Here is a 14,337-nt window from a genome sequence, read left to right as displayed (position 1 = left end):
TTACTAAATAATTATTTCAGTTTTTTTGAATTTTGGCAAATCTGGTCAAACTATGGTCAAACTACTTATTCAAGAAATATTAGTCTAAATAATTATTGTTTTTTAAACAATAGTTTCAAACTCAAACAGTGAAATGTGTGACTTCATGCTCAAGCTAAATTCCTGAGGGTTAATAGGATTGACATCTTACTATTGTCAGGAAAACGGCAAGTGCAGACTTGGATACGAGGAAGAATAGAACCCAGAAGTTAAGCATGCTCAGGCTGGAGTAGTGAGAGGATGGGTGACCGTCCGAAAAGTTCGATGATTTGAAATGATGAGGGGTGATTAGAGATTAGAGGTTAAATTGAGAGTGATGAGGGGTGATTAGAGATTAGAGGTTAAAATAATTCAGAAATTTGAAAATAAAAAAAATTCAAAAAAAATCATAAAATTTTCTTTAGTACCGGTTGGTGTCCCACGTGGAGGGCCTAAAGGGGAGGCTTTAGTAACGACCCTTTAGTCCCGGTTCCAGAACCGAGACTAAAGGCCCTTTTTCTACAAGTGCTTGGCGGCCACCATGCTTGCCCGCCTACCTCCCACCCCACTTCGATTCGTTCGCCGGGCGACGCCACCGTCGCTGAAATCGACGCATCTAGCCACCGCAGCAGCCGCCATGAGAGGGCCACTGCAGTCGTTGAAAAAAAAAACACTTACGAAATTTTACGTTTGACCCCCCGATCAGGTCTAACGTGCATTTAGTTTGGGTCCACGGATGCCTACTGCACACAAACGTACGTGCATGGGCACATTTATGATTTATCTGCCGTGGTACACGAAACTAAATGTGTTCAGACCGGAGTCGCAGTGCCCAGAAGAACTGACACCCGTTGCGCTGCAGGAAAGCTGGAGGCCACTGCTCCACCTACTACGCCATATACGCGAATTCACTCGTAGACGATGGAGTCCACGCGCCCACAAATCCTCCTTGCCAAACCCAAACCAGGAGGGCCACGCGCATGGACATGGTCCAACACGGTGAGGGCTTTTCCTGCAGGGAGGGATCACGGTGAAATCCACAAGATCAGGCCAGTAGTAAAAGGCGCAGCTAGATCCATAAGAGTTTCACATGACCGGTTGGGTTTCTTCACATGATCAACCATCAGATGAATATGCATGTGTAGAACACAACAAATTCATTTACCGGTGACAACTGATGGCCGTACGTACGTACGCGCCGTCCTGGCGTAAGATGTGTCGGCCGGTGATGTGAGTCTGTGAGTGGTAGGAAACGCAACGGGGTAAGTAATTGCATGCATGCATGGCGTCTTAATTTGTTTGTCCATTCCCCTGGCCTGATTACACGGTAAATAAGTGCTACGGGGACGAGATAAAATGGGTGGCATGCATGTGAGTCGACCGACCATGTACGCGTGGAGCCAAAGGTAAAATTAACCTGGCCAGCCAGCTTAGGCTTTTGCGCGTGTACGGATAGCAGATCGGTCGAGCAACTCCTGCGTGCATGCACGTGATTTGTGAAGATTAACCGCCGACGTAATCCTGCGTCATACTCTTGGTTAGATCTACGTACTGCTTTGTCTTCTTCCACCGGGGTATGTAGCACCTACGTATGCATGTCTCCGCAGTGCATCCCATCGATCTGGGTGTTTATTTAAATTTAAAATGGTGTTTTGCTCAGATCTCTGAGTGAACATGAATGACGGTGGGTTAATTAACTATGTGCATTGTGTACGTTGACGTAAGAGCATTTCAGTACTTGATTTTTCTGTGAAGCCATATCTTGTATTAAACGAGTCAAAGCCTTACACGAACACTACTCTTTTTTTTAGTTGACACAAACACCCTCTTGCCTTCATATAAATTAGCTAAAAAAAATCGGATTCATAAATGTATAACCAAGATATATTGTAAATATTTGCAACGCAGGCCATCTGCCAATTGCATAACAAATAAATATTCCGATTCTTCACCCTCTATATATCTTACTCATAACTGAAATTTTATACCGAACAACATAATCTCTACTAGTAGTACTCATTTTATCCCACTGTAAAAAGAAGGTGGACTTTAGCCTCTAATCAGTCCAACCAAAGAATCTTTACCCCTTGTGACAGGGTCACTTGTCTACACAATTAACAATTGAGCAGGAGCAAAACATCCCAAAGCCAGGGCAGGCCAGATGAATATAACCACCTGCCTACCTAGCTAGATAGATGTTCCAAGCCCACCGAATCCGTTGAACGCACCCACAAAGGACAGGGAATCCAGCAGGAGTACTGCTTTTATCTCACTATAAAACTAAACCTTTTAGCTGCCAGATGCTTAGCAGTGCCAACATCACCCACAGTCACTGTCGCATCATGCATGATAGCATACGAGATCCCCGGCCATGTGGGCCACGCGGTCGTCGCAATAAAGTTGTACACATCACATGCAACTGCCAAACAAGCAGCCACGACATGTATTGTTGTGAACCCGCAAAAAAAAAAAGTATTGTTGTGAGCAAGGTCAGGGTCAGCACCACCGGCCATGACCGATCGAGGCCGGGCCAGGCTAGGCCAACCGATTTAAAGGCGATGGATGGTCGAGCTTGACATGCCAACGTATGTGTGCTAGGTCAGCTGGTACCGTGTAACAATCATTCATACGTGTAATCTCAATGCCTTACTCTGTGTGTGTTATTTCCTTCGTTTTCTATATGTATAACTCATATGTAGTAATTTACACAAAGAGGGGTGACGCACGCGGGTGTCTTTCATCCTCCTTAAGAAAAGTCTCCTTCCTCCTTCCGCCGGCGGCGCCGCTGATCCGTCCCAACTCCGATGGCCTTTTTGGGACGTGGAGGTGCGAAGTGTTGGAATATTAGGCAAGTTCATGATTAATTCCAGTAAATAATTCATGACTATAAGAGATACTAGCATGCAATAATCTAGCAAACTAGAAGAACAGCAAGACATGCATAACAGCAGCAGACACGTAACAATAGCTGTAGAAACAGACATGAACAGAGGGTGTTGGACGTACTGATCGTTAGCTATTATGGGTGCGACAGTGTTGATGACGATGTTGGCGAGGATCTGCTGCTGACGGCGATGAATACGACGATGAGTAGCACCGCCCGACTTGGACGGAAGACGACCCGTGATGACGAATTTGAGCAGTCGCGCACAGCGCTTCCCAAAAACCTAATTCGTCCTCTCCCGGTGCAGGATCGCAAAGACGAACGGTTTCGGAGACCTGCTCTCCCACGCGCTGATGCACGCCGGCGTTTGGGATGGAGTAGACTACAATGGCGGCGCAAGTTGTGAGATGAGGCAAAACCCTAGGTGTTTTTCAGTGTGTCTCTGGCCGCAGCCGGTAGCTGTATATATATTAGGACCAGAGGCGGTATTGTGTCGCGACCACAATCCCAAACCGACTCGGTTTCTAATTCGTACACTTACCGGACAAGTAATCAAAAACTTGTCTGCCAAGACATAAAAATAAAACGGCAAAAGGAAGCTGCGCTCCTGCAAGGAGACGGACTGGATTTCGGCGGACCATTCACGCGCATGTCGCATGTACGCCCCGCCCCGCCCCGCCCAGGCAAGGCGAGGCGAGGCGAGCGAGCGCGCGCGTGTGGTTTTCCCTTTTTCTTCTCACACACCACTTAGAGTGGTGGAGAGAACCCACTATATAAAGAGGTCCAACTCTTCTTCAACTTTTGAGGTGGGACTAAACTTAGCACCACCACTTGCCATTTTACACATGGGCTTTGAGATTTCAGAAATTGCTATGGGCCTAGCCCATTAATTCTAACACGAAGGATCTCGGCCCCCGCCGGTGGGAGGGATCCCGTTCTCGTTTTTGCTACGCTTAATGTCTTGGTTGGGGCTGTGTGGCGGTGACGATGTCCCTCAATAGGAATAATGTCTCCCACGTCCAATCCCGTCCCGATGGTGTGAATAGCGTCGTCGGAGGATGCGTGGAGATGTGTCTCCGTCAGATCTCGTGGGATTCGGTCGGTGGTAGTATTCGATGGATATATTTGGATCTAGTTTCTGTTCGTCTTCGTTCGCATGGTTACAGGTTTGATCTTTCGGATCTACAACTCGCTTCATCGGTAATGGTTACTGCTCTGGTGCGCTAGTCCTTTAGGGCTCGAGCATGACGACTTCTCGACTATCTACTACAATAAGGTTTGCCCGGCTTTAGTGCGGGAGGGGTGATGATGGCGGCGCGCCTTCGCCTCGCTCCAGCGCTGGCAGTCGTCACTAGATGGTTTTTGGACCTGATTATATTTTTTTTTACCTTTAGTGTTCTATATGTACCGCCATGATTTATAAATGTATTGAAAAAAAATCTCGCAACAAAAAGACTCATACGTATTGCGCGTTTGTACTAGTCACCACGTGTTTAAATACTTGTCAGTTTGTTAACAAATGTACCGATAGTTACATCTCCCCCTGGCAGGATAGATACTATGCTCGACCGATGACGACGCTGACTGATCGTCGACACGCAGACAGCCGAAATTACGGCATGATTATGACCTACGTGGCGTCTTCGCGAACCTCGCGTCCTGGACATACGCTGTTGGCTTCATCGACGAATCAATCATGCATGCATGCATGCGTGGTTACCGTGGGTGGAGGACCTAACGTACGTTGCCGGTCCACTGCACGACGATGAACAAGCAACAAACTTCAGCTGGCTCGAACAAACTTAATCATGTACATGTACGCCTAGCGTACTAGCATGATTTTCGTAGCCAAGAACAACGACACGCACTAGCCTTCATACACACACAGCGAGCGTACACACGATGCATGTTACACCGTGGGCCATGGCATGATTACACGCACTCGCACACATCTGTACAAGGGGAGGGTCGACGTGACGGCAATGGCAAAAAGCTGCATGGTTGCATGCATGCATCAAGATTCGTTCCCCAACCCCGTTCCGTTTCACATTCGCCGGAGGGACTACCCTACTGGCTTAGCTCTGCTTTGTGTGTGCACAGTAATGAGAGGACGTACGTGTTAGTCTCCTTCGGATCGCCGAGGGACCCGGGACGGGCCTCTGCACTTGCCGACTACTGTACGTACTCCCTCTGTCAGTGTACTTCCAACTTTGTTGGAGGGTCAAACTATCTTAACGTTTGACCGAGTTTATGAAAAATATATCAATATTTATGAAACCAAATAGGTATATGATTAAAATATATTTTATCATGAATCTAATGCTACTAATTTGATGGCATAAATGTTGGTGCATTATTATATAAATACGGTCAAACATAAAAATGTTTGACTTTCCAACAACACTCTTCAAAGGACGAAGGGAGTACGTGAGAAGGATGCACACTAGCTCCATGGATGAGGATCCATTTATTGTTGAAGGGCCCCAATGGTTATTTTACCAACCACTAGTGTTTAATTCTGACCTTGATCGACCTGCAGCGGGACAGTCAAACGCAGTCATTTTATTTACAATTTTTTGGTGTGTCTAAGTCTCGATGGACTGAAGCAAGCCTCAATCAAGTGACCTACAGTAGTATATTAGAAGAAAAAAGAAAAATCCGAAAAGAAATTTTTTCGTACGAATCTCCATGCTGGATCAAAGCAATATAACATCGACTGAGACATAAGAAAATCTCAGTCGACAGATAACAAATTCTCACTCCACCAAGACTTAGCAAAACTGTTTTTTTTATCTGTGTATACCCATGGAGTTTCATGCGTTTTGGTTGGAGCGTGTCACCCATGTGTTTTTTCTTTCCTGTGCATTCCATCAAATTGGCATGTCAATCTTCTTGCGCTTAAACGTGATACAGTTGGGTGGTTCGATTCAATGGAGGAGGCACATGAACGTGGACCTGTCCTCAATGCTCATGGATAGTGGAAAGTGACCAGACATTCCCCTCCCCCTAGCCATATATAGCCCATATTTGTTCATCCAGTCTCCCATCTATAATTTGTTTTTTTAGGGGACCATCTATAATTTGGTTGTTAGATATGAATTCTACCACTTCGTTTGAATTCTACCACAGAGAATGGAAGGGAACCAATCCTTCTATTTTGGTCAGGGTTATATATTCCAGCACAGGATCATACAAATTGATGGAAGGGAACAAATCCTTCTATTTTAGTCAGGGTTATATATTCCAGCACGCGATTATACAAATTGATGGAAGGGAACTAATCCATCTATAATTTGGTTGTTAGGGATATATTCCAGCACATGTTTGAACATGGTTACCATATTCTCTAGCTGAGCTTAAAACATGAGTGTTGTAGCATGCATGCATTAGGCTAAATCTAACGGAAACACTAAAAATCTAACCTCAGATTTTTAGGCATGGCAAATTTGATGTATTTCATGGCAATTTATATTGGTGCGATGATGACAAATTTAGTTTGCAAGCACGGTAAATTTCAGACAAAAAAATTGAACTGGGACAAATTTGTCACACTCCATTCCCAACACGGAGCGCCTTTATTTTCGTATTGAACTCCGCTAGGAAGAAAAAGTTAGATCGTAGCCTTGTCGAACAACCTCATTTCTCGCTTTTGTCGATTGACTCGTGGGAACTAAACTTGTATTGCCATGCTTGAAGAACATAATTTGCCATGAAAAACGTTTGATTTGCCATGGTAAAAGAATCCAACGCCAGATTTGGTGTGGAGTCTTAATTTAATCATGGCTGAGTCGAGTCGACCAGTTATGTGCAAAACACTATAATTTAGCTATTTGTGCAAAATTTGGACAGAAAACAAAAATTTGAAATTTAAAGTTTTTTACGGACTAATAAGATGGCCTTTGAGATGGTATTTGCCTATCAATTTGTACGACAAAATATGAATTAGTATATAGATCCGGGAGAGATACAGTTGTGCATATTGGCTGCTTTCGAGAGTCGCATGCTCCCGTGCTCCCACGCCACATGGGCCATTGGATTGGAGATTCAACGGACATGGCCTCAGCCTGACAGATTGATAAACCACCCCCAGGAGCCTCGTAATTGACACAAATCCAACGGCCTAGGCGTCCCGGGAGCACATACATACTGTTTTCTAGTATGAACGACCTAGAAAATAACTTAAACTCTAAAAAGAAATGGATCTAGGACGGCGAAGGGACCTGCTAGAATCGGGCAAGGCAATCTTGGGGAGACTACGTTGAATCCTTGATCGACAAGTTGCACCGACGTTTACATCTTGTCGATGATATGTCTTGCCGTGCGTCGAGCAATGTCTGGAGTATACCATGACATGACCGTAGAACACATGGTCAATTTGGATTTATGCTAAGTTTTGAATCTCGGCTGGTCGAGATCATTTCAACGTATCGGTCGATTTTCAAAAGTGCAACGTTGTTTAGTGAAAAGTTTAACTTGTATCTTTTCAGGCAGGTAAATTTTCAAAACAAAAAAAAACCTGTAAGTTGCACCTTTTACTACATCAAAGTAGCATTTTCTAGAAGCCGGCCGGTTGGGGATCAGCAAAAACCAAATGTTGTCGAGGAGAAAGTAGCTCCCCAATCTTTTTATTCAGAAACAAAATTAGCTACAGCCTTGAAGAAAAATCAAGTGAAATCGTGTGCGAGGGAGGGGAGGGGAGGCATGATTCGGTTGCGACTCAACGTCGCGCTTTAGGAGGCCACCACGTCGATTCACATGCATGATCGATGGATGGATGCATCCACACTGCTCGATCGATCCACGGATCGTCGTAGGCGTCACGCACCAGAAAACGACCTGTGCACTGCCGCCTCTGCTCTGCTCTCCCGGCGGGCTCACGCCCCAAAACTCGAATTTTTATCGCGGCCTCCTTCCTCCCTCCCTGCCGGGGAGGGGGCCATGGCAACGGCGGATCAGCGGCCACAAACGGCGTCCCCTCGCCCGTTTCCAGCCATTCTCAGCAGCTACTAGCAGAAGTAAAATCCCCACCCACCGGTCCACCACCTCATCGCCTCACCCTCCCATCCACGCCCTTCTTTATTCCGCCTCACCCTCACATGCCATTGCCAACCTCCCACTGCTACGCCTGCTGCCGCCTCCCACTCCCCTCCTTCCTCCCCACTCCACTCCACGCGCAGCCGGCCGGGCCGGGTCAACCGACCAGCTGACCTGCCGCTCCGGCTCGAATCGGACGAGCTTCCCCTGCCATTCCCATGTCGCCCCTCTCTCGGTGCTGGAGGACTGACTGCTAATTAGTTGGTTGGTTCGCGAGCTTACGCGGCAATGGAGCGCAGGAGGCGCGGCGGCGGCGGCGCTGGGGCTGGTGGCGACATGGTGAAGTATGGCTTATTGCTGGTGGTGCTCGCGCTGGGTGGCCGCGGGGTCACCGGGCTGGACGCGGACGGGGAGCTGCTCATGGCCTTCCGGCGCGCGGTCACCGCGGACCCGCTCGGCGCGCTCCGCAGCTGGAGCTACTCCGACGACTCCGCCTGCGCCTGGAACGGCGTCATCTGCAACGGCTTCCCGCAGCAGCAGGCATCCACGGTCAACCTCACCTCCGCCTCCTCCTCCGGAAACGGGAACTTCAGCACGCTCGCCGGCGGCAGGGCGAACGGCACGCTGCTGGGCCTCAACGCGTCCATGGCGGCGGCCACGGTGTCGCGGGTCATCGGCCTCGTCCTCCCCGGCGCGCAGCTCTCCGGCTCGCTCCCCGCCGAGCTGGCCCGCGTCGAGCACCTGCGCCACCTCGACCTCTCCGGGAACGGCCTCAACGGGACCCTCCCCGCCGCGCTGCTGCTCAACGCCACCGAGCTCCGCGTGCTCTCGCTCGCCGGCAACGACCTCTCCGGCGCGCTCCCGGACGCGTCCTACGCGCGGGCGCTCCAGGAGCTCAACCTCTCCGACAACGCGCTCGCCGGCTGGCTCCCTGCTTCGCTCCTCAGGGCGCCTGGCCTCGCCGTGCTGGGCCTCGCCAACAACTACCTCGCCGGCGAGCTCCCCGCTGGCGGGGTCGGCGGGCTGCAGGTCGTGGACCTGAGCAGCAACTACTTCAGGGGCCAACTCCCGGCGGACTTCGGCGGGACGCAGCTCAGGTTCCTCAACGTGTCGTCCAACAGCCTCACCGGCGCGCTCCCGGCCGAGCTGTCCGACGTCGTGCCAGTCAACACCACGGTGGATCTGTCCAACAATAACTTCACCGGCGCGGTCCCGCCGGCCGAGCCCTTCGCCGCGCAGCCGGCGTCGGCGTACGAGGGCAACCCGGGGCTGTGCGGCCCGCCGCTGAAGCACGCGTGCTCCATCCCGTCGTCGCTCTCCAACCCGCCCAACGCCACCGACTCGCCGCCGGCCTTCGCGGCCATCCCCAAGAGCGCCGCCCGGGCGCCGCCGGGCTCCCCCGAGGCCCAGGCCCCGCGCGGCGGGCAGGGGAAGCTCAAACCGCTGGTGATCCTCGCCATCGTGGCCGGTGACCTCGCCGGCGTGGGGCTCCTCTTCATGCTCTTCATGTACGTCTACCACATCAGGAAGAAGCGGCGGCAGCGGCGGGAGGAGAACCCGACGGCGCAGCAGCACAAGAGCATCGGCGGCGGAGCCAAGGCATTGAGCGTCGCCGGAGCCAAAGAAGACAAGGCAGCCAGCTCAATGGCATGCTGCATTGGCGGCGGCAAGAACGACGGCTCGGACAGCTCCGACTGCTCGGCATCGTCATCCGACGAGGCCTCCGACGACGGCGGCGGCGAGGACCCCAAGAAGAGAGCGGGGAGCTACATCGGCTGGGGCACCCCGCAGCACCACAGCAAGAACAAGCACGAGCGGCAGCAGCAGCAGCCCCCCGCACCGGCGACGCTGGTGACGGTGGACGGCGGCGACGGCGAGCTGGAGATGGAGACGCTGCTCAAGGCGTCGGCCTACATCCTGGGCGCCACCGGGTCGAGCATCGTGTACAAGGCCGTGCTCGCGGACGGCACGGCGCTGGCCGTCCGGCGCATCGGCGAGAGCGGCGGCGCCGACAAGCTCAAGGACTTCGAGGCGCAGGTGCGCGCCGTCGCCCGGTTCCGGCACCCCAGCATCCTCCGGCTCCGGGGCTTCTACTGGGGCGCCGACGAGAAGCTCCTCATCCACGACTACGCCGCCAACGGCAGCCTCGCCAACATCGCCTTCACCCGTAAGTCCTGCCCGACTCCATTGCTACAAGTAAAAGATTTATTTTTTCTTGTTTTTTCCGATGACCATGATGAAATTCCATTGTTGCAAACTTAATTTCCATGAAATATGTTACTCCTGAAATTTCATAGACTAGTATTTTATCCGCCTGCAATTTGGTCAACTCTCTGTAGTACTGGTGACTACCTTAACTGCATGATCCATTTGCTCCTAAAAGTTTCAGGCCGCAACGGCGTCAGTCCTTGGCAAAGGTGGCGCCTTTAGACATAAGTACTGCTGTAATACACCTTCAATGTACAAATTAGTACAGATGTAAATCAATTGGCAGTGGACAACGGTCATAATTCACCATAATTTGGCACTAATGGCCCAAAATCAGTTGCCACTTTTAGCAGTAACTCTTTCTTGATTGTTGCTATGAGTACACTTTTATCTTTTTAAACTTGACTACCTGTAGTACTCTTGCTTTGGTACTGTAGTCCTACACTCCGGTCTTCACTTGCAAATTCCGGCATGCAGCAGCCATTGATGTTCATGTGTTTGATTTTGGCAAATTAAGATGGCTTTTGATTCATCTCTGGACAAAAAGTAGAGCAGCTATTGATTGATTTTCATGTGTTTGATTGCAGGGCGGTTCGGCGCGTCGTCGCCGATGCACCTGAACCTGGAGGCGCGGCTGCGGATCGCGCGCGGGGTGGCGCGGGGGCTGGCATTCATCCACGACAAGAAGGGCGTGCACGGCAACGTGAAGCCGAGCAACATCCTGCTCGGCGCCGACATGGAGCCGCTGGTGGGCGACCTGGGGCTGGACCGGCTGGTGTCCGGCGAGAGCGCGGCCGGCCGGGGCGGCGGCGGCGCGTCTGCGCGGCTGTTCGGGAGCAAGCGCTCCATGCACTCCACCAGCAGCCTGCCGGACCTGTCCCAGATGCCGGGCGGCGCGGGGGCCGGGCCCGGGGCCAGCCCGTCGGCATCGGCCCCGCCGCCGTACCAGGCGCCCGAGTGCCTCAAGAGCCTGCGGCCCAACGCCAAGTGGGACGTCTACTCCTTCGGCATGGTGCTCCTGGAGCTGCTCTCGGGGCGCGTCTACTCAGAGGTGGAGCTCTGCCAGTGGCACGCGGGCGCCGCCGGCGCCGTCGACGACCAGCGCGGCCGCGTGCTGCGGATGGCCGACCCCACGCTCCGCGGCGAGGCCGCCGACGCCGGCAGCGAGGACGCGCTGCTCGGCTGCTTCCGGCTCGCCTTCGCCTGCTGCGCCATGGCGCCCGGCAAGCGGCCCGCCATGCGGGACGCCGCCGCGCTCCTCGACAGGATCCCGGTGCCCTCCTCCGCATCCACCTCCGCCGTTGAAACTCCTCCTTACTGATTGTCCGCCAATAAATTGTAGGATAGCAGTGCAACTTGGATGATCTTCACCACTGATGGCGACCTTGCCGTGCTACTCTCTGTAGATTTGCTGCCACTAATTTTTGATCTTCATGTGATTAACCGACCCCTTTTTTCAAGCTTGCGGTTTCATGCTCTGCTCTGCTCTGATTGAAATGCCATTGTTACGACGCGAGATTGCTGTTTGTTGCAACAACTGTTCAGTGGTGCCATGGCTGATGGCCCTTGGAATTGGAAGAAACTTTCTCTGTGCTTCTTTTTTTAGTTTAGATTTAGAGAAGGGAAGCGACTTTATTTTTCTTGATCGTGGGGAGAAAGGAAGCAACTTTGTGTTGGGTGATGCAGAGTTGATTGTCTAGAGCACATAAACCGGGAGCCGTGTCTTCTGCACTTTACCTCGAATCAGATGCCAAGTGGCCTGGATAACCCATGTGGCCAAGAGTGATTAGAGGAAGATGAGTACTGATCCAGTGTACTCTACTCCCTTCAGAGCATGGTTCAGCTGCTGGCTATACGATGTTGACACGTCATCTATAGCCAAGCTTATAGCCGGCGAGTATAATAGTTGGATGTAAATAAGTACTACTTTATTGATCTATGACCCACCTTCCTCTCTGACAAAGTGTCTAGGAGCACGTGCTACAGCTGGCTGTTAGTTAGGGCATCTTCAATGATTGTAAGATAGTTGTTGGTATGCTTTGCCACATAGGATTTTTGATGATGTGTTATACAATAAATAAGGAAAGAGAAGAAGGTTGTATGTATATGAACCAACACCCCTTGCACAAGCTCCAATGTAGAATGAGAGAGCAACTTATTTATTATCTCACATCCTATTGGGCAAACTAGATACAACCCATTGGAGTTGTTGTATTTTAAGGTGTTGGTTGATGACATGGCATATTTACCAACAAGCTAATATACAAACTGTTGGAGATGCCCTTACTAGTCCGCTTCTCCTCTCTCTCCTCTTCCCTCTCTTCCAACTCAGCACAAATATACTATTTTAAGTCTTAAGCCCGCCTACGTCATCCTATTATACTTGCTCTCACTTGATCCACACATGGTGACAATGGATGTTGAGAGCAACCTGTCCACTCCCATGTTCTCTTCGTTTTCCCAAGAATCCTCAACATTTATGGTATGGCAGGAATACATGTTCTCTTCTTTTTCCAAAGAATCTTCAGCATTTGTGGTATGACAGGAAACGGTCGAAACTACGGGATAAATTCTAAGAGCATCTCCGGCCGTTGGCCCCCCAGGGGGCGCATAAAATCGCCGCCTGGTGGCGAGCCGGTGTAAAAAAGGGCCTGGGGGCGAGTTGGTCCCCAGTCGCCGGCCCCAAGGCCGCCCCCAGATGCGTCTAATTTAAAAAAAACGTTCGGCGAAGTTCGGTTAAACACGGCTCAATTTCGGCAAACTTTGGCATATATTGACATGTTCGCGACGCGGTACATAGCAAATATAACTAAAAAAAAAGAAATCGCTGAACGCCGAGTAGTCGCCGTCGTCGCCGCCATCCTCGCCGCCGTCGTCGTCGGCCTTCTCCTCCTTGACGCGGCCGTCCCTGGTGGAGCCCTGACCGGCGTCGCCAACGTGGGCTGGTGGCGGCGGCGCGTCGTCGTCGTCGCTGTCTTCGATGACGACGACTCCTCCTTCGTCGCGGCCCCGGCGGCGCTGCTCGAACCGCTGCAGGGCGGCGCACTGGCACTCCCTCGCCATCTTCAGGGAGTCCTTGCGCGCCCATTCCAGGGCCGCGTCGTCGTCGAGCTCCACGTCGCCGTGCTCCGTCTTCACTGGCGCGAGCCCCGGCTCCGTCTTTGGCTTGACGAAGCGCGGAGGAGCCGACGAGAGGCGCGCCGGCCGCCCTCGTTGATGACGATGCCGGCGCGGCGAGTGCGCCGGCCGAGCGGCGTCTCCGCCGCGGGCTCGTCCTTGACGCCGAGCAGCGCCAGAGAGCCGGAGGAGTGGGACGAAGAGTGCGAGGAGGAGGACGAGGAGAAGCCGAACCTCCTGGGCATCCATTGCCCGGCGCGTCGGTGGTGGGCCTAGGCGGCCGCCCTCACCGGGGGAGGGTACGCCAGCGGCGGGTTGTTGCCGCCCTCAAGGTGCGTCAGCACGCCCTCGAGCGTGCGGCGGGGGACGCCCCACCAAAGGTGGCGCCCCTCGCTATTTTTCGTGCCGCCCACCACCAACGCCCCGTTGGTGGACGCCAGCCTCTGCTGCTGACGGCACTCGAAGTACGCCGTCCAAGCCACGTGGTTGTCGGTGGCGTACTGGGGCAGGGCAAGCTGCTCGTCGGTGAGGGAGGAGCGCACGATCTCTACCTCGGCGGCAAAGTAGTTGGGGCGCGCCACGGCGTCGGGCAACGGGGGAATGGGTACTCCCCCGTTGCTGAGCCTCCACCCCGTCGGTCCGGCGCGCATGTCCGGCGGCGCCAGGATGTTGGCCTTGAACAGGAGCCACGACTCCTGTTCGCGGAGAGAGCGGCGGCCGAAGCCGTTGGCCGCCGCCTTGTTGCCGGGGAAACGTTCGGCCATCAGGAGAGGGAGAGGGAGGGCTCGGCGTCGGCGCACGGGAGAGGGAGAGGGAGGGCTCGGCGGCGGCACAGGCACTACAAAAAAAAGACACATTCGTGACATTTTGGGCCGAACGAATTTTTTCCTGTCATACATATGACACTTCTATGATGATAATTGTGACAAAACCCGGTATCATCGTAGATGTGGTGGGCTCCTACTTCTATGACAAAAAATCATGACAGAAAATGGGCTTTTCATCCTGGGCGGGCCGGAGACGCAGCTGCATGACATTCTTTGGGCCGTCCATGACGAAAAAAACCGTGGTAGAAG

General features: G+C 52.4%; 1 protein-coding gene across 1 annotated transcript; it reads left to right on the top strand.

Moving 5' to 3' along the window:
* Positions 1–7,792: 7,792 nt before the first annotated feature.
* LOC123164459 (probable LRR receptor-like serine/threonine-protein kinase At4g37250) lies at positions 7,793–11,678 on the top strand. The gene is made up of 2 exons (XM_044581966.1): positions 7,793–10,103; positions 10,732–11,678. The coding sequence occupies exons 1-2, from the start codon at positions 8,225–8,227 to the stop codon at positions 11,463–11,465; spliced, it is 2,613 nt and encodes an 870-aa protein (XP_044437901.1). The 5' UTR covers positions 7,793–8,224; the 3' UTR covers positions 11,466–11,678.
* The last annotated feature ends 2,659 nt before the right edge of the window (positions 11,679–14,337 follow it).

This window comes from Triticum aestivum, chromosome 7D, assembly GCF_018294505.1.
Source record: "Triticum aestivum cultivar Chinese Spring chromosome 7D, IWGSC CS RefSeq v2.1, whole genome shotgun sequence".
NCBI lineage: Eukaryota > Viridiplantae > Streptophyta > Magnoliopsida > Poales > Poaceae > Triticum > Triticum aestivum.
This window is presented reverse-complemented; position numbering and strand designations above follow the sequence as displayed.